Raw genomic sequence first — 26,724 nt, forward strand, 5'->3', positions numbered from 1 at the left:
TTATGGTTGAATATTCCAACATATTTCAAACGGGGGCCTTGGAGGATGTTCTAGAAAAAGCGACGGAAGAAGATTGCTTCCAGAACCATTACAAAAGATTACAAGCATTGAAAGATTATTACAGGTCTCTCCAAGTGTTCCACCAGGGTCCCCAGTAGATAAGCCGTGAAGATTGATCCAAGGCTATAATTGACCGGGCTGATGTACGACCACCAGATACCTGTCAAAAATCTCATCGAAAAGCCTTAATTAGCAGGCTTCCACAAGTTAGAGTGGAAGAAACGAAAAATGTCGATTTTCTTTATTCACGTCAATACTTTACCAAGGAACTTCCGTTTTTGGGATCTCAGCAGGAAACTAGCAAAATCTGTCAAGAATTTCCCCCCAAAAAAAAAGTCATCGGAAGTATTGGTAGACTTACACGCATAATCAATTAGCCAATCCTTAAAAGAAAAGAACCTTGGAGCTTTGCCTCAAAAATCTCACTTTTGAGATTTTTATGAAAATCACAAAAATGGCAAAAATGTTAGTGCAAAACATACTGTAAATGATTTTTTCCCAGAAAGCTTGGTCTTCGAGGGATCTGCAAAATAATAAAAACATGGGAGGGTATCACGAAATATACACAAGACATATTTCCTTATTACCTCTAACACTGGCACATACGCTAGTGCCAGTGTTAGAGGTAGGTAGTAGGGTGCCGGTACCAATGGTTGTAATGTACCAGTAGATTGGACTATGGAATAAAACGAACATTTTTCGATAAAAAACGACTTGCGCTATTTTTGGTGGATAGATCGTCTCTAGTTTAAGTCGATTTGCCAAATTTCAGCTTTTTATTTTATCAAAAAGTTATATAAATAATTAAGTTTATGCAAAAAGTTTGCTCCCTTGCACCAGTAGTTGCCGTCGTGTTCCAATAGTGGATCAACGGATGGAAGCAGTTTTTAAAATGGATGTATAAAAATGAAAAAAAGCCCTAGAGATGATCTTTATGCTTCATTCGAAAGATATTAATTGCTGTTCCGAGGGAAAAATGTTAAACCTTTGTAAAAATTTACCATTTTGTTTAATATTCCTTGTATCATTCCCAAACGTCTACTACTGGAGCACTAACGCAACTATTGGAACACGTGTACCAATAGTGGCTCAAGCTATTTTATGTTAAAAATTAGATTTATCACTCTTTTAATATTTTTCCCATATAGTAGAGGTTGAAATCTTTCTGTTGACGTCAAAAGATCTTTGTTAAATTGTTTCGTTATTTTGTTATGATTTTTTATAGCTTAGGTAGTCCACTAATGACACCGGCACCCTATTCCATATCTGAATATGTCATTCGAAAGGTGTTCTATTCTGTTTCACCTAAAAATAGTCTTAGAATGATAAAATCGTCGAATCTTTCAAAAAAAAAAAAAAACAAAAAGCCATTTAGAAAAAAATATTGTATAACATCATTAGGTACGATTTGGTGGTTGAGCCCTCAACTTTTCTGACAAAGTGAAATATTGGGACACCCAATATGTAAAGTTTTAATGTTTTTATTTCGTTTCAGCTCAAACCATCGATGAAGGAGCGCCAGTTCTGCAATCGGTTCTTCCTCAATTCGGGCACGATGGATACTATCGGAAGTTTGCGAAGTAAGATTCTCGGCCATTTACGATCGGTGGGTTTGGTGAAGAGTTACGGAGCAGGGAATATCCAAGATCTGAATCAAAACGCAGATAACTGGGCCGTGGTGAAAGCATGTCTGGTTGCCGGTCTGTATCCTAACATCTGTCGCGTGGATAAGGAAAATGCCACCATTAAAACCCGCATCGATAAGAAGATAAGTCCACATCCTAGCTCTGTAATCAGGGACAAATCGTTGAAGAAGAACAAGGAAAGCATCCTATCGCTTCCGTCGGAGTGGATCGTTTTTGAGGAGAAAACGAGAGCGGGAATTCACTGCCTGATCAAGTGCAATACGGTTGTAGCGCCGGTGACGATCGCGTTGTTCTGCGGTCCCCTGTTTTTGAACGAGGAAGAAGCGCTTATTTCGTGGAGGGAATTGGATGAATCGAATTCGGATTACGATGAGCATGACATGTCGGACAAAAGCAAGTTGATTGTTGACGATTGGATTAACTTTGCCGTGGATAGCTATTTTGGTGCCTCGGTGTTCGAATTCCGAAACAAGCTGAGTGCGCTCTTCCTGAAGTTCATCAGCCACCCGAGATCATATCAGCCGAGCACAAACGATTTGTACCTGTTGAACACGGTGGCCCAGCTGCTGAAAGACGAAGATCGTCATCTCGGATTCGCCGGCCACAGTAACATTGGCCAGAAGCCTCGACCTGTGATACAGAACCACCTGAATGTGAATGGTGGCGCTGGAAATGCATTCAATTTCTCGGCGAACGATTTCAAACTGGCTGCCAGCAGTAACAACAGCAGCAGCAACAACGGCAACGGTAGCAGTGGTCACAATAGTAACAACAAGTATCATAACAGGAACCAACAGCAGCACGGAGCAGGAGGCAAACAGCACAATAACAACAACAGGAAGGGGGACCCCAAGGTCCGTTACTTTGTCGTGCATGCGGCGTCCAGTTTGCAGATCGAGCTGGTTGCTGAAACTCCGGACGCGTGGAGCTTTACGTCTTCGTTGCAACCGAAACTATTAAAAATACTTAAGGTATGTGCGAATTGAGAAAGCTTCCGTAAACTACGTTGGCCGATTTCTAATCCCAGGGTTGGTAGTACATCTTTTTTTTTTTATCAGTACTACAATGCAAGGTTCTAAAAAGAATATTGTTTGGTTCATCAATTGTGTCGCTTATCCCTACGGTGGAGAGTAGTGGCGTGATCGAGTGTGTCAGTTGTGTTTGGGTCAGCCGGAAATACAGCAAAATTTGAGAAGTCTATGAACTATCTTCGCAGTGCATAAATGTCCTAAAAATGGGGAGCGGGCCATTTGGCATAAAGCCATTTGACATAAGGTCATTTGGCATAACGCCATTTGGCATAAAGGACCTTTGGCATAACGGTCATTTGGCATAACAGACATTTGGCATAATTTTTAACTAAGTGAAAGATGAGGGTCATTTGGCATAACGGACATTTGGCATAATTTCAATATATTTTCTGTACATACTTAATTTGAAGATTTTAGCTTTGGGCAGGGTTGCGATGGATCTTCTTCGTGAACAATGATCGACGCATCTTCGCGATCCAACATTCGCCAAAATTCATTTTTCATTTTTGCGTCACGAAGAGCATCGCAAAAAGCGAACGGATGCAACGTCGAAGAAGCAAAATGAACACACCGATAAGTGGTTCGCGAAGCCTCTCCCCTCGTAGGATTCATTTATCCACGTGCTGTTCATTCTCGTGATTCATTGCAAGGTTGCTTCTGCTCGTAAAGTCAAGCAAACATTCCACGCTAAGCCAGCTCCACGCAGCGCATGTGTTAAAACTACACAGAATGAGGCAACCAAGGCAGAACTGGCTGACTGAGTGAAAATTATGAGTAGGTCGCACTAATTCTGTGAGTTGCCGACGTTTTCGCCTTCGGCTGCCCGAGATCGATGGAAAGGGAACTGTCAATGATATCCCGCGTGGCAGCAAACAGTTGGCCGTTGGTAAGATGGAGAGCTTTCTGAGATGTTTTCTAACGAAAAGCCGGAAGGTGGTCGCACATGCGAAAGTTTTTTCCCCATTTGCTTCCGCTTCGGCTATTCAAATGAAAAAAATCTCTGAAAATCTTTTAAATTGGAATGTTTTTTTTAATGTTTTCAGAAGCAAAACAAAAATGGAAACGAATTCCGCATTCGAAGCGTTCCTCCTCTGTGCGCAATTCACTCATTCAGTTTTGTTTACCACCGTTTGCACAAAACTGTGTACAGCCCCTTTGCACAGAATCTGTGCTGCACGAAAAGAGGCCAATTTTGTGCGCTCGGCACTCATTTTTGAACGGAGCAAGTTTAGCGTGATTGTTGCAAGCCCACATGAAGATGATCGAAATGAATATTTTTCTGTTCTTCGCGAAGAGCAGGCGGCGTGGATCGTACCGTTCACATTACCAAGCGATGGAAAATCACCCGATGATAGCGTCGGGAGAAACAGCGATCCGAAAATGAAACACGAACGAATGAAGCGCCCGAACGGTTGTTTGTGTTTATTCACAGATTCCGTTTTGATGCCTACGAAAATTCATCGTGCCTCGCGTTTCCGATCGTTGTTCAGCAACATTGGCTTTGGGATTCAGCATGGCTTTGCTTTGTAGCTAAGGACTCTAGCCACTCGACTAAAGAAGGCCCAGGGAGATAGAGAATTGTCACGTGATCACTCATTCTGAATTCATTATAATCTAGAGTGCGATGTCGCATCACTGCTGTTGGTTGCCAAATCAAAGTGATATTGATAGCTCGCTGCTGATATTACTAGTTTATGTAAATCAGCCATACGCTGTTATGAGCAAATCTGATCATTCGCTACAACTTTGCTGAACATACCAACTCACGATTCGTTAAAATAAAGAAGTTGGCATATACCTACTTTACTCTTGCAATCATCGTAAAAAAAATTTGATGCGTACACTTTGTAGTACTGAAAATTCGGTGTCCGGCCACTTGGCCGAATGCCGTTTGGCTGAATCATGAAAATAAAAATCAAATAACACCACCTCTGATATGTAGGTTTCATAAGTGTGGCCCAATAACTGATAAGCTAATTGATTTGTTGTTTTTTATAATGTGACGGGACGTAATTTTTTGTCACCCCTTAAGAGCTCTAAGAGAATGATAAAATCGACCCGTTAATTCAGGACGAAGTTGTGAACTCCTCACAACTCCTCACAAGACTCTGAGGTGACGGTTAATTCGCCTCTGGACTACCAAAGGTGTAATAAGGTTTCAAGTGTTGTATTGATTTCACCAGATTTTTTTCCTTCTTTTGCACATAGGCTATTCATTCGAGTTATACTATTGAAAATAGTGCAGCTTATATTTTAATTAGAAATTTTACCTTCTTTAACCCTCTAATACCCAAATTTTTATTTTCGATTTAAGTATTATTTTTCGTTATCTAAAATCGTTCTAAACACGTTTTGGGCATTTATTTATTTTTATTCGCAAATTTTTAAATTTTGGTTTTTGATTTTTATAATTTTTATTTTTGAGCATCCCTAGCTTTTTTCATTTTTTCTTGAAGCCTTTTCTAGTTGTTGATTTTTGGCATTAATAAAAATTTTAATTGTTACGGTATTTTGAAAAATATTAAATTTTTAATTTATTTTCGGAGCGTATTTTATTTTCCGTGTAACTAACGGAAAAACAGGTTTGAAATTATTTTAATACCAGCAGGCTCTTCGTTTGTGATAGGTTAATCGTAAGAAAATGTAAAAGGTACGATTTTTTATATTACACGTTAAATGAAGCCCAGGCATTTGTAGGTTATATAAGAATGCAATTTTGGGTATTAGAGGGTTAAATCATCGGAAGTTCTTTGTAGTTGTACTGATAGAACTATTACACAGCGTAACAAAAATGACTTTTTTGCGTGTCTCAAGGATCAAATTATGTGTCTCTAGTAGATTTGGGGTTGCTGAATCTGGTGCTATTCTCAGAAATGTTCCAGCACGTCACAATTTTTAGCTACAGGTCGCCAAAGTTGTATAAAACACTGGTTTTATTCATGTTTACATGAAATTTAAAGTACGATTTGTCAAATTTTTTTGTGATCTAATCCGCCAAACATGCAAAATAGAACTTGAACTTTCATTTCAGATATAATTTGATTGAAATTGCGCGATTAAATTTTGATTAAACCGATTTTTTCAACATGCTTGCAGTCTCTATACAAAATTCTTCGTTTCTTCTATAAGGCAAAATACAACAATTCTCTAAACCATCAAAAAATAACTTTTCCGCATCGAAATTATTACAAACTTTGATAATAAGTATTGTTATACACATAAAGTTTGAGTTCTGTGGCAAATTAAGCCAATATATTACCTTACAAGCTGGCAAACTTGCATGCAAGTTGGCTGAAATAGTCATTTTTTGCATTTTCAACAGTCAATATCTCAAAAACTAGACGTGCTATGATATTTCTGAAAACGGCAATGAATTCAGCAACCCTTAATTAAGTGAATAGCGGTATTTTGGTGCTGGAGACAAAAACGTGTTCCGCAGTGTTATATGCATTACACTTGCCTAAATTTTCATAAGAGATTTTTCCTTCTTTTGATCATAGGCTGTTCTTTCAAGAGTGAAGTATTTCTATTAGTTATTCATGATAAAGCTTATAATAAGGGTATCAGGGGTAATATGCACCCCAGGAGTAAAACGACTTTTCGGGGATTCTACAAATATTTTAGAAAAAATTAGACATTTTTCTGGAAGTTGGATTTGTAAAATCGCATGTTGTGGGTCACTCCTATCCGACCTTGACGAATCTTTTCCAATTTTTTTACAAATGCTTATAAAAGGCACCGTGGGGTTGTTTTGCCTCAAGGGTGCATATTACCCCAGAATCCCTTACGTCTTATTCAAAATACTTTTTTTTTACCTTAACTTGGGTGAGTGTCATTCTCCTCCTGCTTGCGTATAGCAATAAACGACTCGGGGAATATTTAAGTCAAAGAAACCAAGACTTGTGGTTGCTAGCGCTATGACATATATTACTAAGTACGATCCGAGGGATCAAAACAACCAGATCCAGCAAAAGGACGAATAAGTCTTAAACCTTTTTGGTTACTGTCAAAATCTAACTACAAACATCTGCAGGTGGCTATCACCGCTAGCAGAGAAGTGAATAACTGCTTACATTTAGGATGTTCTTCTTTCAGCACGAACTGTTTTTTGAAAAACTACTAAAATGCTAATTATGTGCATATCAATGATGGTGTAACCTTATTCTTGAATAAGCTGAATGAGTTCTTTGAAATTCATTATAAATCCATGACCCTTTCGGCCAAATGTCGTTCGGTCAAATGGCATTCAACCAAATGACATTCGTCCAAATGACCCGGAACCGAAAATTCTGAACATATTATCAGAAGCAACTATGACTCTAAAATCAATAAATCGAGACGAAAACCTCATGTCCGCCTAAATTAGCTTCCTGGGCCAGTGTGCACTGGTTGATCGAGTTCGTTGGAACACGAAATGTTATACAAAAGATAATTGTAGTAGCAATGTTGCTGTTTTCTTGTTTTCCAGTCATTACCTTGTTTTCAATTTTTAATTTCAAATTGAGAAATATTGCGTCACTGATTGACACCCTAGTTCATCTTCTGTTATTCTGTTTAGTCATGATATTTATCTAGAGATTTACCCTTCTTTTAAACATAAGGTATTCTTTCGAGGGTTATTGCATAACGATTCGACGCGTTATTTTGTTATATGGGAATTAGACCTTCTTTTTAACATGACTTTTTCTTTTGCGTAATATTACAACAATTTTTTCACATAGAAAAAGGAATATCTGAATTATTATACCAAATAACCCTTCCTTTTCAGATGGTTTGATATTATGCCAAATGTCCGTTATGCCAAATGACCCTTTATTTTCACATTGTTCAAAATTATGCCAAATGACCGTTATGCCAAATGGCTGTTATGCCAAATGTCCTTTATGCCAAATGGCGTTATGCCAAATGACCTTATGCCAAATGGCTTTATGCCAAATGACCCAGACCCCTAAAAATGGTATCCTTGACCACCAATGATAGACACCTGTCAGGACTCCGTGTATTTATATCATGTAATAGGGTAAAGGATCGATGAATTTAGCATATAGGGTTTTCTCCCTTTCCCTTATGAGTCAATGTTGTTTATGGCGCATCTCAAAAATGTTTGATTTGCTTCAATTGGACTAATAATGATTTTTATTTTCCCCAGAAACAACCAAATCTCAGCATCATCCTGTTTTTCCACATATCACAGAACAAATGCTTTCACGGAGCAGGTCGACTGACATTGGTTGCCAATCGGACCCACTTGAATCTGTTTTCCAAGAACACGGTCTCATTTGAAACGCTAAGGTAAGTTAATCAGCGTGCTGCAATTTGAAACAATTCGCATTAATGAAACCATTTTTATCTGTTTCAGTACCTTCGAGAAAAGTTTTATGCGGGGCAGAGTGCTGGAAGAGTACCTCGACGGAGAGGAACTGTCACCCTCGAGCGGCCACGAGCTGATGGAATTTTTCAAGTAGATCTTGATACGTCTCTTCATCAAGCTAAAACCGTCATCCCCGTATAGCTAATACACAAAGAAAGAGAAAAAAAATACAAAGGTTGCAATGATATTCAAATTTCAACACTGTAACATAACGTAATTTTATCACTAAAAGTATGGTAAAACAAGGTAAAACATTTTCTCATTCGCAACAGAATACAAAGTTATAAAGTTATAACACAAATAGAGACATGAGTAATAATGTAAAACCAATAGCATTCAGCGATTGTTAGAACATGAATTCATACGTGACGCTTCGTGTCACGTGCATAAAATTCTCTCTCTATGACTATCTTGTTTGGATTATTGTATCTCAAAGACAACTCGTGTGAAGAAACGAACTAACTGAATAACATTAGGTATTCGATTTGAGCCCAAGTAACAAGATACAAACCGTAATAAAGAAAAAAACAAACTACAAAGCACGGATTAATTGCAATTCTTGAATGTGGTGGCAATTACGGACAATTGCAATCCTCGGAAATCAGAATACAAAGAATAAGCTGCAAATGTACTGTTTAATTTAAATTAAATTAAATTGTAAAAGTGGAATAAAACTGAAAACTTTTAAAGTTATCAATGTGAAAGAATGACAAATTAAACATAGCTTCGATAGTTAGTTGCAGTGATTATGAAAGAAAGTCCTGTTCTCGATAGTGGAATCGATTAAAAAGAAAGGTAGCAGTAAACTACACGTAATTTGTAGTTCAGCATTATTGGAAGATGTATGTGATCCTATTAGTAGTCGTAGTTACATACATCTGTATAACATTTAGGTGAATCATTATTTGTTCTATAAAATTATCCAAGGTAAATGATTTTGCGTTATTATTTATGCATTAATCATAAAAAAACAAGCATTTGAAAGAGCTTCGCGACCCCCAGAAAAGTCGCCACATCCCACTATGGCCCCATGAAGCACTGATTCTAACCCTGGTTGGAAAACAGTGTGCTTGATCATGGGCGTATGCTCATTTCTCTCTGCTGAGAGCGAGAGAGTTTCATGCACTCTCTGTTTTGGTTTTATGGGTCGTCCATAAATGAAGCATCCCACGTGGTTGCGCCTCGACTCATGCTTACATGCCGAGAATCAATATATTCTAGTTTATGCTTCAAATTCTAATATTAGAGAATATTACGTAATTTCCGGAACGCACGCCCAACCCCAAGCTGACAGCTGGCCGTAAACAAAAGCAACATAATCTCCATAGAAATTGCATAAACCAGTGCGCGTCCCAATCCATCGGGAGGAATCATGACGAGCGCTGCCACCGCATTCACGTTGGCCATTTTCAAGCCCCATCTGCTGAAGAATCCGGTCGCGTACGGTGCGGTGGAGCGGCTGATTAAATCCAGTGGCATGCGGATCGTGACCCGGAAGCAGGTTCACCTGACACAACCGGAAGCTGAGCAGTTCTACCGGGACCATCAGGGGAAGTTTTTCTACCGCAGGCTGATCTCGCTGATGACGAGGTAAAATCGATGACTGACTTTTAAAAATTGTCCATTTGTGATTGTTAATAATCGATTTTAGTGGCCCGCTGGAGGTGTTGGTGCTGTCGGGGGAGAATGTGATAAACAGATGGCGAGAGCTGATGGGACCGACAAAAGTGTTCAAGGCGGTGTACTCCAATCCTGAATGCATCCGAAGTTTGTACGGACTGACGGATACGAGGAATGCTAGTCATGGATCTGGTAAGTCGTGCTTTTTTGTTTCGATGATGTGTGTGGTTTAGTTTAATAGTTATTAGAAAATACGTAAATCTTTTTTATGCTATACCTAGGCAAGGTCAAGGAGAAGTTAAGTTTAATTGAAAACGTGCTCGTAAATGCAGCCTAAAACATGACGAATCAGCGATTGAACTTTCGTTCCTTCGTGCTGTGCGCAGTGATGGAAAGTGGCGAACATTTTTGCTGAACTGGAACAAAAACAAAACCAAACGCTCCCGAGCGTCAGAGCGCTGGTTTACTCGCATCTGTCGTGCTCCCCAGTAAGCGAAGCTAAAAGTGATTCGCGAACCTGTTCAGAGCCGCTCAGAGTCATATATTGATTTTGGGAAAAAAGCTGCTTCCCCTCCGAGATTTATGGTTTCCAAGGATTTTTGACCACAAACTAGTATTTTACTGCCGATTTGATGGTGTGTGCCTGTGCGTACACGAAATCTCTCTGCTCTTGGAAGCAGTGGCGTAGCTAGAGTCTTGAGGGCCCGGTGCGGAGGCAGCTTTGGGGGCCCCTCCAAAATTATGTTATTATCGAACTCACACTTACCTTCTACATTTTTTTCGAAAGCGTTCAATATTGAAATTGATTAACTCATTACGCGTGGTAAAGATGGATGAATTATTAGTGAAATCAAGAAATTCGTGAAAAGCGTTTTTATTGTTAAGTTTTTTTTTTCTCTTATAAGCAGGTTAAATTAACTCACCAGTAAAAAATCTGAACCGCTAAAAATGTAATAAAAGCTTAAATTTGTTTTATCAAATTAGGATGATAGTGTTGTCTAATGCAGAACACCTAGCTATAAAAAAATGAGTGTAATGTTTGAAATGATACCAATAAAAAATAAAAAAAAGACAAGTGCCTTACCAACTAAGCTACCGAGCACTTGGCGACTCAATTACGTGATTAAAAAGTAAAAAATATACTCTGCCGATAAAAAATCACCCATACCACGACGTAGCTAGAATTTCGTCCAGGAAATAGTTTTTATTGCTTGTGGAATCAAATAATATATATGAAGCGGTTACCTCAGAAGTTTCTATATGTTTCTGTTTAAAAAGGTCTTTAGAGATATTTTGGATAACTTTCTGTATGCTGTACGGTATTAAGTAGTATGCTTATGATTATTCCTAGTTGAACTTCTTGAAGAATCGTGAAAAAAATCAGTGGGGGTTGTGTACAAGACACGACCGCATGACGTTAACTACGCCAAGTGATTTTCTGCATTTGAATTTAAGTCGATTGTCATAGTTGCAGCCTTCCTTTAGTTCAAACTAAATATCGTAACGGTCGCAAAATTATAGATTTTCAATAGACACCCAGTATATTGCCGTAAGACGTAGTTAACGTCAAAATTCAAAAACTTTCATTACGTGGGGAAAGAAGGGGAACCAAAGCTGGCAAATTTTGCGTTACGTAATATTTGAATCATTCTTTAACAATAGAAAATATATTGCATCCCAACAGCACAGCAGCAGCGTCCTCGGAAACATCCTCAAATTGCCGTATTGTCAATTATTCGTAATAAATCAATTATTGTATGCTGCTATGAGATGAATTAAGAAATTATAGCAAGTATGTGGTAAACACATTAGGGAATATTACACAAATAACTCTTTAAAACACATTTGTTGGCTCTGAAAACGGCCGATTGAATTGTTGAATTTGCGTAACACGGACACATTTGGACGGCGCACTGGTAGAAATCCTCCTCGCCCGATGAGGTTTGCGGTGGCGATGACGATGTGCGCTTCAACAAGCGGCTTCAGTCGTGGCGGCGTGTTGTTGTTCCATTCGCGTTCCATTGAAAACTGAGCTGAGAATGCGAAAGGCACTCGAGACTTGCTCGCCGACCATGTTCACAGTCTGACGGCAAAAAGAAGAATGAGCGAAGAAGCAGGAATCGGTCTGGTTTTATAGTGCGAAGCGGAACGCAAAAGAAGCGTGGAAAACTGCTTGCACGTGATTGGTTGCGTAAGAAAGGGGTCGACATTTTCCAAATTTTCAATAGTTTATTGTCGATATTCAATAGTTTTCTCCATTCGAGAAAATTGCTGTATACATTTCTGACCGATTGGTGGGAAAATTTTTAAAATCTATAGATAAATGACTGAGTTAGGCTGATACAAATATTAAATTTCTTTTATGTCCGAGACCACTTGGAAGGTACGAGGGGGGGGATAAAAATAAATAAGGAACAAAAAAATAAAAATTAAAAAAAAGTTATTTTTTCGAATTTTTATTTTTAATGATAGTTGTTAAATTGTTTTTAATCGTCCTCTGGATGATTATTTTACTTGTTTTTTACTTTGTAAATTGAAAAAACCTAACTGATGTCAAAAAAATCATGAATCTTTTTTTTTTCTCCCCTTCAAAATTTTCGGATTTTCGAAGGGGGGGGGTGACATAAAAGAAAATTAATATTTGTATCAGCCTTATTAGCGTTCAAAATCTTTCATAATTTCGTGACGGTCGCAAAATTTTAGATTTTCAATTGACACCCAGTATATTGCCGTAAGACGTAGTTATCGTCAAAATCTTGGAACAATTCATATTTACCATATATTTGTTGAAATCGCTGGACAAATTTCAGAAATTTTAGTATTATGCAAATCACTGATTATTTCTTTGTTGTGCCTTTTATGCAGATCTAGCAGGCAAGATAGACGTGCTTATTCTGCGCGGCGTGTGAGTCGAAACGAGTCGCTCTCACGGCGAGTGACGTGAGACGACTAATGTTATTCAAATGGGAGCGAGTCGACAATTGTCACCTCATTCGACTCGTGTCACCTCACACGCCGCGCAGAATAGGCACGAGAATGTTTGATTTTGTGATTGATGTTATTTTATGAGGAATTCTCAGCGAAACTCATCGAGCTATCCCTAGAGAAAAACTTCCAATACTTTAATAAATAAAACATACCTGTACAGATTTTTCTAAAGTAAGAATCGGGAACTTCTTGAACTCTGTCGAAATTTGTTGAATTCTTGGATTTTTTAGAAACTTCTTGTTAAAGAAGTCTCAGAAGAAATTTTGCAAGAATATTCAAAAGAATGCTTAAAATTGCTAGAACTGCACTGGTAGAAGGTGTTTCTGGGGAAATTTCTGCTTTAATCACTTTTTTTTTATTTGTTCCACCGTCTTCGACTACGAGTCGTACAGACTGTAACTTAAAAATCAAAAGGGCGTAACTTCAAAACAGGCCCTACGATTTTTTTGAAATTTTGCCCAGGCATGCAGCTTGAACTCTATTACGGGAATCAAGGTCTACTTCCAAATCGCAAAGAAAGGAAATTGTCGCGTTTTGCCGGAAACTCTTAAAGATCGCGAACTTCTTCTCAAGCATCTTGAAGAGAAGAAGCACATTTATTTTACTTATGACGACAAAACTGAACGTTTGTTCAAAGTCGTCTTGAAAGATCTCTCAAGTGACTATAAGTCACCTGAAGAGATCCAAAAATGGAATAAATGATTTACTTGAATTTTCCGCAGTCCAAGTAATCATTATGAAAAAGAGAACCTAATCTGGCATTGTTCGGAATGGGCTTTCTCAATAATATTATTTAATTCACTTTAACAAAAAAGATCTAAATAATATTAAAGGCTTAGAAAAAGCAAGACTTTCCTCCCCTTGTTATGCGACTTTGCCGCGATGGGAGGACATAATCCATTAGCCCAAATGATGGAAACCAAAGGCGTAACCTGTAGTGGTGGCATCACATTTTGGCATTGTTTTGCTTAAAGCCGCGTCATAATTCATATGGCATAGACGAACTAATATCTCGGATGTGATCCTACGGACATTCTGCGTCATTGATAGAATTGATGCCGATTTCAAATAATTAATCTATTCGAAGTGGACATTAATACATAGAACTACTGTGTTGCACATTGGGTAGTCGGGAATTCCACCGTATAATGGAGCTATCACAAAAACATTATTTTCTGATTTATGATTTTTTTTATGATTTTAGAAAACTACACCCGATTCTGTTTTTGCACGGATTTACTACACGGCCGTGCAAAAAAATTTCCATTATTTTTTTTTTCGCCAAAACGTCCTGAAATGGTGTTACTTTTTTTGCAGGTTTTTGAAATTTTGAATTGAAAACTTTTTTTCTCCCGTGGTAAAACAGAATCGGGTGTATTTTACAAGATATTTAAGAAAAATTCATTTGCGACAACTCGTGGATACGCAACAATGTTTGAAAAAAATTCACAAATCTTTTCACTCATAAAAAGTTGTAGCCCTTCAAAGTTCTCTTGGGCCCCAAAAAACAGACAGGGGGTTAAGGCCGCACGGGACGGTGTTTTAATTACCCTTTCCATTTGAAGAACACGGTTATTATCAGACAAAAAATCTCCATCAAATCTGTGCTCAAATCTATAGCTAAGCTGCATGTATGCGCAAAATTTCAAAAAAAAAAATCGTAGGGCCCGTTTTGAAATTTTTGAAGCCCTTTTGATTGTATAAGTATACTAATTCAAAGAAAATCTGAGATATTCAAACGGATTTTTTTTGGCTGTGATTATCAGAAAAAATATACCATCAAAATTTGGTTCAGAGTCGAGTTGTTTAGAAATTTGTAACCTCTTGGTGGAGTTTTGAATGGCAAAATAAACGAACTTGGGAGTTACGACCTTTTATTAATTTTTCAAAGGCTCAAGTGCTGTAAGGCATTACGGAGCCATTTTTGTGACATTATCATTATTCAAAAAATATTGTTATAGCAGGTCCGTCCTACTCGGGTTCAGATTGGGTACCACTTCTAGTACTGCATTTGGTCTCTTCGTTCTACAAAGGGATGGTACACAAATTATGTCACGCTAAATTTAGACTTTTTCGACTCCCTCCCCCCCCCCCTTTGTCACGTTTTTTGTATGAGTCTTTCGAAAATTTTGTAAGGCTTGTCACGCTTGGCTTGACCCCCCCCCCCCCCCTTGGAGCGTGACGTAATTTGTGCTCATCCCCAAAGGTACCCAAGTTTGATCAATCGCAGTACACTTTGCACGGCATTCTGAATTTTGCTCTATTACCTTATGTGCCATAACATTTTGGGCAATTGCAAGGGACATGGAAGTCTTTATTTCGTCTTTGGTTAAGGCCCAACTAGCTACTCTTTCGGCTGTTTCGGCAAACTTTTTACTGTCCTAGAACTTAAATTTCAATCCCTGGGTTTGGGTTTCCCGGCCATTTTGATTACACAAACACAACAAGAACCCTGAATAAACACAATAAATCCAACAAACAAGAACCCTGAATAAAGGCAATAAAGAAAAAAATATATGAATCAATTAACTTATTCTCAAGCTAACTCGTGAAGAGAAAGCCTCATTACTTGAAATACGCTTAAGAGAAGTAAGGAATATGCGTTATTATTTAGTTTCATTGATTTTAAAATCATAACACTTGCAGAGCTTTATGTTACATGTCTTCCTTAAGTATCAGAAGTCTGTTGAGTAGATTCTAAACCTTAACCCCGTATTTCATTAACCCGAGTGTCATCACACTGAACGCACTGCTACGCTGAATGCTATTGTCCAAAATATATTATTACCTTGAATGACATTGTCCCGTGATAATGGAATTCAAAGTAATGCCATTCTAGGAACTGGAACTCACGGTGATGGTCTTCAGGTATTCGGGGTAGTGGAATTCAAAGTAAAGGGGTGTAATTTTAAAGAGATATATTGATTATGATAAAACACAGTTGTTCATGAATACGTAAATTCCCGTTTTGGTTATTGGAAAATCGTAAATTGTTCTGTGGCCCTGTTGATTACCTGCTAGTCTACCCACCAGGATATGGTTTCAATCCTACACAAATGAAAGATTTATATGTATTTTGTTTCGATCGTGAACTGTGCCTGTGAAATAAAGACTCACCAGCTGCTATAACCCTTCACAAACGAAAATAAATACCTTGGAAGCTACGCAAAGTTTTTTAAACATTTCTCGAAGACTTATTCAAACAGACTCAAATCAGAAAAGTTAACAAACTTACTTTATTCCGCTCTAAACTAACTCGATTTTTCACTTTTCGAACGTTTAACTTCCGGATTTACAAAACGACGAGAGTAAGATTCTCCACTTCCGCAACCTATCCGCTACTTTCGCCGCTCCGTTGTATGGGAGACAAAGTGACTTAACCACGAATCAAATCAAAACACTACTTGAGTCGATGTTACAGGGGTACAAAAACGTTGTAAGTAACTGATTGAAACGGCTCATCATTTTGTCATACATTTTTTGTGGGAAATGATAGGAACTACCTAGTGTTTTAAAGCGAGCTGATTGCATGCAAAATTTAAGTGAAATATACGGTAAAAAATGTTAAAAAGTGGATTAATTTTAAAACAGTTTTAGAAGAAAGGTTGGGATTCTTCTTAATTAACTTTCTCAAAACCGTATGAAAGTTACTTACGTCGATTTGAAAAAGTAATCGATATTTAAAATTAAGCTCCGTAAATGCTACGATTTTGAATTCCATTAAACAAAATAATAACGGACGTTCTAAACTTTACATTATTCTCTTCCATTTTGTATCGCTTTCTACGTCGATAGTTTCATTTTATTGCATACACTGCCACCCATAAAAGAAAGCTCAACTTGTATAGTACTTCTTGACGTATGCTTCGCATCGAAATACAACAGGTAGCAATAAGTAGCACGTAAGATAATCTGAATCGTGAGTACACGGGTTCACCAACCTAGCCAGAATATTGTGCTACCAGAATTTATTTGGTTACATAATGAAAATAGCTCCGTAATACTTTAAAGCACTTTAGCCTATGAAAAATCAGTTGATAGTGAAAGATTTTTGTGGTATGTAAGTGCAATGTGCGATTGAAAACAATTGAACATGCTCAATGGTATTGGAATGCCTAATTATTCTATTTAAAATTAGTGTTACACCTTACACCTCAAAAAGGGCGTAACTCCAAATTTAGTCTATTTTCTCATTCAAAACTTCATCAGAAGGTTACAAATTACTAAACAACTAGACTTTGAACCAAATTTTGATGGTATATTTCTTCTGATAATCACCGCCAATGAAAATCCGTTTGAATATCTCAGATTTTCTTTGAATTAGTATACTTATACAATCAAAAGGGCGTAACTTCAAAACAGGCCCTACGATTTTTTTGAAATTTTGCCCAGGCATGCAGCTTAGCTATAGAAAATTTGTTACATTTTTAAGAATGATTAGAAATTGACAGGATCGCAGTAGGCAGCGCGCGCGATCGAATGTGTTGAAAATTTATCTGTCACGTTTTTATCGTCTCCGAAAATTACTAGATTCGGTTGGTGAAACCAGTGGAACGGCTCGTGCAGTTTGTGAAAAAATGTGTCTATTGCGAAAATGAAACGTTATTCTGCACGCGTTCTGCTGGGCAGTGTTTCGTTATAGCCCAAGCTGAAAGTGAAGATGTATCGTGGTCGGACCTCAAATTTTCTGGTGCACGGGTCTGGAGAGCCGGACAGCGGAGCGGGCTGAGGGCTTGATCGAATGCTCGCTCGCTGGTGGTGGCCAATCGATAAGGTTTTCTGCTTGAGCGGCTCTCTGGATCTCTAGATTCGTGTCTTGGGGGTTTGGGTTTTGGCTTCGTTGCCTTTTCACTAGAAAAATCGCGGTTTTTCTTAGGCGTCGTCGCGTCGCCGGAGTTTTTTTCTCGTTTTAGTTTGCACGCGTTGAGAGTGCAATCGAGTTTAGTTTCTCACGTCGCCGGAGTGATATTTTCGATTTGTGAAACTAGAATGCTGATTGAAGTCCTTGATTGAAGCTCAAGCTCTCAATCAAGGACGGATGATGATCAGTTTGGTGAGCTCGTTTCAAGCTTTTATTTTAAATGTAAGATATATTATGGAACATCTATTTATTATGACAACGGTGGGAATGTTACTTAAATGAGTTGACCTAACAAAATATGAACAGTTCGTCACTGTAAGTGTTGACATAGACTCTTGTGCATTAACATAGAAAAACCCATACCTTTCCTTTTACCTGATTTTTATCATTTTAAAAAATAACCTTTGAATGGTTCGACGCTAAAAGAGTCGAGTTATCGTATGTTCAAGTTGTCTTTAGAGTACTTATAGGTGATTTTTTGAACTGGGGTTGCATGAATCGCATCACTTACCAAGCTGAATCCTGATCATGCAGCTATGATCCATCCCCACTAACAAAACTCCTTCCCATGACAACCATGGAGATACAGAGGTGATCTGGGTCTCCAGCAACAATGGATGCCACACTAACATTCGTTCCCTCCCCCCGATGACCATAAGGACGTGGTCGGCGCCGTTATTTACTTTTCAATGTTTGGAGTTCTCGAAAGTGTACATTGAAGATGGAAGGCTACTCCCAAGCTATATCTTTTGGTTCCTTGTGCAACTTCGATTGCTCTGGTCAATCACGGAGTAGTAACTACGAATTGTACGGTCATCAATGCTTATGCTTTTTAAGAATGATTAGAAATTGAGCTAGGGTAAGTGTTACCTTAGTTGTGGGTGTTCCTATAGTTGCGGTAGTACCGTTTTCACTGATTTTATTACATTTGCCACAGAACCGACACTGCCAATCGACGTATTGGCTTGTTGATACACGGAAAAGTTGAAAAGAGCGTTCAAATTGCTTTAAAACTGACGAACTATCAGTAAAATTGCTAAAGTTGTTTTTGCTTGTACCAATAGTTGCGGTAAAGTGTTCCTATAGTGGAGGATCCCATAAGAAAACAACGGATACCGCAACTATAGAAACACAAATTAAAGATAAACCGCAACTAAAGGAACAGTGTACCAATAGTGGAGGTATTATTTTTCACTAACATGCTGTGGATTACCGCGATGAAATATTTTTTCTCATTAAGTCAATGATCGTTACTTCCCGTTACAACATTAACTTATACCATCAGTGCACCAGTTTCCGCTCATGCCCCTATTCCCGCTCACTAGCGTAAAAATTGATTTTTCGTGTCAAAAATCAACATTTTTCGCACGGATATATTCTAGCAATATTAACAACTTTCAAATAAAGTCGTCTGACATTATTTTCATTTTATAAAATAATGCTTTATATTGAAAACACAGACGGGGTTGGTGGTCTGATGGCTTCTGCTTCATATGCAGAAGGTCATGGGTTCAATCCCAGGCCCGTCCCTTTCCTCGTACTTAGTAGTTGTATATCTCTCACTTGCTTCTATCTTCCATTCTAAATATATCACACTCAAACTATTCGTTCATAACAAACGCTAGAACCAGAGACGGACAAGAAACCGTTTCCCTAACGCTTCCTACTTCCACGCGCACGCCTTTCTTACGCCTGATACATAGGTAGTCTGCTAATCACAAAAGCAAACCTCTCTGCCATGCCTTTCCCCCAATCCATACACTCCCGCATGAACTGACGTGGATGCAGTGGAATATACGGTCTACGTGGGAGTCAGTTCAATGCATCATCAATTCCTCCCCCTTCCCCTCATTGGTCTGCATTCTGACGTGGCAGGTGCCATAAAAATTGCCTAAAAATAGAAGATCACCAGCACTTATACACTGAGGATGCCTGTTAGTCCCAAGCAGTCATTCGGTTGGTTCCTTGTGTAAGTGCAGCTGATCTGGCGATACTGGAGTGCATCCACGGGCGGCCAATCAAGCTCAAGCTCAAGCTCAATAATGCTTTATATTGAAAACACAAGACCTCGTGAGCGGTTATTGGGCCACTAGGTATTTTTGAGTGTTCCGCTCATGCAAACAAATTAAACAAAATTTGAGAGAAATGTCAATTTCAGTATACAGCCTTTTTATTGCAGTAGTAGCTATGGTTTGACCATCAAAAATATCAGGATAAATAACGAAATTAAAAAAAAAATACTTTTTAAGTAAGTTTGTCACGAAATCTGTTTACCGTGAGCGGAAATAGGAACACTTAGATGCAGTAACAAATGCAATAAAATATTTTTTTATGAAAGCAGGGTGTCTACTACCTGGAAAAACCTGGAAAACCTGGAATTATCAGGGAATTTTATTCAACCTGGAAAAAACCAGGGAATCAGGGAAATTATTTTGAGGTAGTAATTCATGGTAGAATATGTTCACGACAAAGGATTTTTGCGTCATAACCCAGAGCTATCATTATTTGCCAGAAAACTCTCTTCATTTGAAAAAAGTTTCGGCTGCGCCGCTCTCCTTTCAAGATCCTTTCAAGTATGAAATTTTATCAGCTTACCATAACATGTTGTTTTTAATAACTCTATATTTTTTTAGTAAATGATTAACATATCTAGGGCTGGTAGTAGGTTTTTTTAGATAACATTTTTTGGCAAGTCTCTAAGAAGTCTCTATTTTTTATAAAAGGTGTCTGAAGTCTCTATTTTAAGCAAAATAATCTCTAAAGTCTCTTTTTTCCTTTATCTTGCTTGCAGATAATTAAGATGCAAAATATCTTCTCATATTTCTCGAGAACAGTTTCAGGAATTACCCTTGTGGTTGCTCCAGAGATTTTATCAGGAATTCTTCAAGAAATTCCTCAATCAATTCCTTCAGCAATTTTCCATAGGATGCTTACAGGAATTCCTCCAGAATTTGCTTCAGGAACTCTTTGAGCATTTCAACGTTTACTACCTTTAGTAGTTTTCTCAGAGAATACTTTGAACAAAGTCTATCCTAGGACTTCCTCGAGATATTTTTTCACTAACTTATCAACAGAATTCTACAGTCGTTAATCTAAGTGATATCCAAAGTTTCCCACAAAATTTCTTCCAAGAAAATGCGACAAGAATTTCAACGCCATTTCATCCACGGTTATTCCAACGAATAGCTTCAAAAGTTCCTCGAGGGGTTATTCGAGTGAATCTATTAAGAACATTACAAATAATTCCTTAAATTCTACCAAATGAAACAATATTAAGTTTCTTTAATTTTTTTCTAGGAATTTCTCCAGCGTTTCATTCAAGGAATTTTGGATTTCACCCAAACGTTTTACAATAAATTTCTTAAAAAATTCCCATGAAATATTGATTTTTTGTTATGAGATCCTACGATTGTAGTAATAATTATTACTACACAATTTTCGTCCTGTTTTTTTCCAGGAGTTCAGTCACAATATCCTGCGAGATATGATTTTATATTATATTATATTATTTATATTATATTATATTATTTATATTATATATTATATATATATGATTTTATATTTTTCAATTATCTTAGCAATAATTTAGCAAAAATCTTGGAAATCTTCGCCCATGAAGGGCTAAAAATACTTTCTAGAAGAAGCATACTGATGTATTTGAGAGTTCCATTCAGTTTACAGAGCTCTTACAAACGAAATAAAATACATCTTCATTGGAAAATACAATTCATTTGACTAAAACATAAGCTTTGGTATTGTTAGCATCTTCTTATAGGGTGTCCCAGAAAGTATGGGCACGACTTCACCATACTGCCATTTCAAGACTAGTGAAGACAAAAATCTGATTTTTACACATTTGATTACTGTACGCAACAAGAGTAGATTGAGTTTTTTTTTAAAGAATAATTTAACTATAAATGTGTTGATTACTTAACATTTATTTGAAGCATCTCTTATCAGTCCAGCACAAATCGCTTTATATTTGAGCGACTTTGTTTTACAAAATTTGCTCTATGTCAGAAAGTGCGTATAATATAAATCTAAAAAAATATATTTATCAGTGGCGATGTGATAATTGATCGAACTTTCACTTATTCAAATTGAAATTTTAAACTTAAGCGTGTGAAATTAGTATTGGAACTAAAAATCCGACTTCAGCCGTGGTCGATTTGAAAATGGTCAAAAAACAAATCCTTATATTTACGTAAAACCATCAATAAATAAAAAAATAAAGATGCCTGTCTTGGAGAATAGGGATTAACCTTTCGTAAATCTGAAATTTATTATTTTTATTACTATTTAAAATACCTGAAGAGTTATAACTTCATGATGTAGTCTTATGTGAAAAGAGAAAAAAGAGATTTTTTAATTTTTTAATATCATCATTTTTTCTGCTGTTCTCTAACAAAGCCAAATAAAATTTTAAACAAAAATTTATGTAAAACATCCTTGATACAATGTACTTGAACTCACCACGGCGAAATATTTTGATAAAAACATATTTTACTAGTTATTTTTCAACAAAAACAAAATGTAGGGTCTGTGCTGATCAGATAAGAATGGTTTTTCTAAAATCAAAATTTTTAAAGTAAACGATTATTAAACCAAACAAATTTATTACAGATGCTGATTGAAATAGCCTATAGAAAAATACAAAAATATAAAAATATTTGATTGTTTGGAAAAGTACTAAGATTTTCATTATCAAAGTCGTGCCCATACTTTCTGGGACACTATATTCTAATATTGGAGATGCTGATTGAAATAGCCTAAGGACTATTCATTTTATAAAGTGGACACTTTGTTTATGCTATATCTTTTTTATTTATTGATAAAATCGTAATCGGTTTTCTGTGTATCGTTGACCTATTATTCTAAAATGCTATGAAAATATAAAATCTTTGAAAATGCTTTTGGTTGAAGAGCTAAATAGTTTTTCCAAAAACTCTTAAAAAAAAGCTGTCCGTCAAAGTTTCACATTATTTTTGGCAAAACAAAAATCCTTATTTTTATGAACAAATTGTATGTTTGTATCCTTTACTATTCTACTAAAGGTAAAGCTTTAAAAATATCAATTATATTCCACCATTCTATGACATTAGGTAACTTTAGTGATTTACCCATTTATGGCCAAATTTGCTGATACACCATCCTTTCACTCCCAGCAAAAGAGAAAAGTAAAAAGCGTGTTCAAAACTAGTTTGGATGACTAAAGAAACTATATTAGTATAAACGAAAGCTAAATCGTGAGATTAAACTACAGTCTTAAGTATAAATTTTACTGTTTATGGTAGTTTTACTAAAAAGTCTCATACTTTTAAAATCATGTACGCATATTTATCGATCTACAGCAAATTGTAAACAGTTTTCTCCGAATTTTTCAATTGGTAATCTCAGAATAACATATTATGAAAATAATATGTGGAAAATAAAATCGATTTTATTACAGCAGTGTTGCCAATTTTGATGATTGTCAATGTACTATGATAGGTCTTCTAAGAATAAAACAATTGTGTTTCTGTTGTGCTTTGAATGTGACGTGGGGACTTACTAAGTAACTCTATGAAGGCGTAAGTTATTTTTCATATTAATACTATATTAGGACTTCCGTCAGGACGTACTTTTACACAAAAAATTCTACTCATATCAATTCCCATCAAATTTAAAAAAAATTTCCTTAAAAATATACGGGAAAATTGATTTTATTATATGTATCTGTAAAATTGTTGCTCCAAAAATAACTTGATTTTTTCCATCAGGCTTCTGATTGATGATGCTTTTGAAGAACAAGCCTTTTTTGAAAATAGAAAATATAAATTATCGAATTTTCCAGCCAATTTCTTACAATCATTGATTTTGATAACCTCAAAAAATCGACCGATCTAATCGTTGTTCCATATTCGTGTGAAATTTAATTATTTTGGAGAATTTTTATTATCACAACATTGTACAATACTAGTCGAACGATGTGCAAAAAACCGATTGAAATTTCATTGATTAATAAGAAAGATACAGCATGCACAAGGTGTCCACTTTATAAAATGAACAGTCCTTATAGAAAAATACAAAAATATAAAAATATTTGATTGTTTGGAAAAGTACTAAGATTTTCATTATCAAAGTCGTGCCCATACTTTCTGGGACACTATATTGTAATATTGGATATTAGAATCGCTTCAGCATGCTTTAAATAATGTTTAGAAGTGTATAAATAGCAATTAAATTGAAAACATTTTAAAATAGCATTAATATGTTAAGGGCCGTTTTCTTCACCTTCGCTTAAGCCGTAAACCACGTTTACCCATATGATGAAACTAGATTTAAGACCTAAGCTGCCGTGAATCGCAAGTCAGTCCCATCTGCATTTTCGTCAAAATTGAGTTCGGAAAAATTAGGAAAAAACGACAAGTCAAATTGTCCCATAATGAAAAGTAACCGCTTGTAAGTCCCACTACAGACTTCCGCGTTGTGTAACACAAAAAAGAACCATATTTTGATCATCTTTATATTTTTCTCGGAAAGATATCGTAATAAAAAGCAAATTGTGAAAGTTTCATTAAGATTTAAACAAGCTCCAATTCTCAGGATTTTTTTGTATATTTGTATGGAAAACGAGTTTGGAAATTTTAGCGCCCATTTTCTCAACGCCTACTTTTTACAGATGGTACTAAATGTAAAATGACTTGTGATTCACGGCAGTAAGTGGGGTAAAAAAAATCAGCCCTTAGACATATAAAATTAGAGTATTTCTTGAACCTGGATTTTTTTTTGTGAAAGCTGGATAAACCTGGAAATATCAGGGAATTTCATTTCGGTAAACAAGTAGACACCCTGGAAAGATTTTAGAATTATTTTTATTTTGCAGTTGATTACCTATACTTGGAGCTACATTGTGACATAGAAATACAGTCAAACCTCCATGAGTCGATATCTGAAGGGACCATCGACTCATGTAAATATCGAGTCGTGGAAACGAATGCCTTGGAAAGCTGTTTGAGGGGACCATCATGGTAACCATGAAAATTTGTTTTAGTATGGTTCCATGAGTCGATATCGAGTCATGGAACATCGACTCTTGGAGGTTTCTCTGTAGTATTGATCGACACAATAATTATTTTATAATAAACATTTGAACACATAACTTCCCTTAAATGAGCGGAATCTGGTGCACTGATGGTACATTAATTGCGCTTCTTGAATTTAGGCGGTTGAATGAAGTTCAATAGTGCTTAGTACCTCCACTATTGGAACATCTACCCTACTCGATGATTTACTTTGTTTTTTTGTTGGTCAAATTGTCTAAAAATCGGCATTAAGATGTACAACAAGGGTATAAATAAGGACTTGGTAGCATGCAAAACAAACCCTTCCTGATGTCAATCAAAAGTACCTACAATAGGAACCGTCTTATCAACACAATTACAAACCGGGAACATTTTGAAAATTTATCGGGAAAACCGGGAACAAAGTGGGAATACTAAAATGGAAATTTGGTGGCCACCCTGAATGGCACTTAAATAGCTAAAATTAAATAGCTCAAATGCAACGATTTATACCGAAACGGCCGTAAAAAATCGCTAGTGCGACTAAAGGGAACCCTCTTATTATTAATATGCCTTCACATATAAAATTGAATACGTTGTCAAGCTAAACCTGGTGTATTTTTCCCCAGAGATGTTTGGCTCTTTTCATACAAAGTAATGCAGTGATTCATTCAGCCGAACAGAAACAAATAGGCAGTATCAAAAAGCCAAATGTTATCATAGCAATTATCAATTTTTATAATACCTGAAGTTAGGAAAAGTGCAAGTGATGTTGAGTGTAATGACTCTAAGACAATATAATGCATCATAAAAATCCCAAATTTATGTTTTGGATCTGAAACAGAAACATTCTCCAACAACATTACTTTTGCATAACAGCCTAATAATATTTACGACACGGCCGAACAGTTTTTAAAATGTATGCATAATTAATTACGGCCAAATTATAAAGGAGTAAGAGCTTCCTGTTTTTTCAAAGTCAGAGATGCTGGATTGTCGGTAGAAGACGATGCTCTTTAATGCAACTAACTGGTCTACAACAAAGTAAATGTTTGAAACCCGGTGACAACGACAACATTGTAACCGCACGTTTTATCACTCTCCATCAGAGTGCGATCGTTTCGCATCCCGCCGCATAATTTCCCCTCATAATGAACGGTCATTATCATCAGCTCTCTCTCTCTCTTATCTTCCAGATTCGGTAGCATCCTTCCAGACCGAGGCGGCACTGTTCTTCCCAAATCAGGAGTTTGCTTCGAACGAAGCCTCCGCCGATAATTGCGAATCAAACGGCCATCAGCAGCAAGATCGACAAAATAGCAGTTAGAAAGGACTTGACATGGATTCTTCATACAAAGTCCCGAGGGTCGTCGGGCGAAACCAAAGACGGTTGCATTTTCCGAGGTATGTTTCGGTGAATTCAGCATATATTGTAGGTTGGTGACAAATAATAAAATAAATAAACTTTCCTCCGTTGTAATAGTAAACCTCGGGTGTTTTTTTTGCCTTTTGGTCACACGCTACTCCTTTCTCATGAATGGCGACGAAAACGACGACTACGGCACTCCGAACAGAATGAAGTACGTGTGACGGGGAGAAATTCAACACCTTTTGTGTATGCATTCATTGTTTTTAAAACCCCGTTTAATGGTATGACGAAATTTTGTAGAGAACGTGCTACCGTTTCTTTTTTTATAGGGTATCGTTACCGTGAATGACTTGAATAGACTATTTTCGTTGGACCTTATTATTATTAGTCCATAGTAATATTTTTTTTTGAATGGCGATTGTTTTCATCTTATGCAGTGAACTCTTTATATTCTTAAACTAAAGGTAGGTATATCTTTCATATATTTTATGATTCTTCCACATGAATTTTTAATATTTACCTCTCAAAATTGATTCCTTCAATATCGAGTAAAGGAAGTTAACTGTATTAACATATGATGATAACAATCATGTGTGTAGTAGTCTGACAATCCAAGAACTATTTGAAAAATCCGTGAGGTAGTTTACGATGCAATCTACCCCCATGGAATACACTGTACTATAATTGATGGTAAACTCAACGTGAAACTTACTATCATGATGCAGTGATATGAAT

General features: G+C 36.7%; 2 protein-coding genes across 2 annotated transcripts in view; both read left to right on the forward strand.

Moving 5' to 3' along the window:
- LOC5564106 (probable ATP-dependent RNA helicase YTHDC2) overlaps positions 1–8,831 on the forward strand; it is a 29,064-nt gene extending 20,233 nt beyond the window's left edge. The window contains exons 5-7 of the mRNA XM_021855386.1: positions 1,556–2,677; positions 7,887–8,029; positions 8,097–8,831. Of these exons, the coding sequence (XP_021711078.1) occupies positions 1,556–2,677; positions 7,887–8,029; positions 8,097–8,202 (1,371 nt within the window). The 3' untranslated portion in view covers positions 8,203–8,831. The remainder of the gene's footprint in view (positions 1–1,555; positions 2,678–7,886; positions 8,030–8,096) is intronic.
- A 577-nt stretch (positions 8,832–9,408) lies between these two features.
- On the forward strand, positions 9,409–26,107 carry LOC5564110 (nucleoside diphosphate kinase 6). The gene is made up of 3 exons (XM_001648398.2): positions 9,409–9,698; positions 9,760–9,920; positions 25,817–26,107. The coding sequence occupies exons 1-3, from the start codon at positions 9,481–9,483 to the stop codon at positions 25,945–25,947; spliced, it is 510 nt and encodes a 169-aa protein (XP_001648448.1). The 5' UTR covers positions 9,409–9,480; the 3' UTR covers positions 25,948–26,107.
- Positions 26,108–26,724: the final 617 nt, after the last annotated feature.

The sequence above is a fragment of the Aedes aegypti genome, chromosome 3 (genome assembly GCF_002204515.2).
Source record: "Aedes aegypti strain LVP_AGWG chromosome 3, AaegL5.0 Primary Assembly, whole genome shotgun sequence".
Taxonomy (NCBI): Eukaryota; Metazoa; Arthropoda; class Insecta; order Diptera; family Culicidae; genus Aedes; species Aedes aegypti.

What these genes read in the sequence shown, in the direction of transcription:
- LOC5564110 (XM_001648398.2), top strand. Translation starts at nt 9,481, where the DNA reads ATGACGAGCGCTGCCACCGCATTCACGTTGGCCATTTTCAAGCCCCAT. An exon ending in CTGATCTCGCTGATGACGAG is followed by an intron (nt 9,699 to 9,759) that starts GTAAAATCGATG and finishes AATCGATTTTAG; the next exon opens with TGGCCCGCTGGAGGTGTTGG. An exon ending in GAATGCTAGTCATGGATCTG is followed by an intron (nt 9,921 to 25,816) that starts GTAAGTCGTGCT and finishes CTTATCTTCCAG; the next exon opens with ATTCGGTAGCATCCTTCCAG.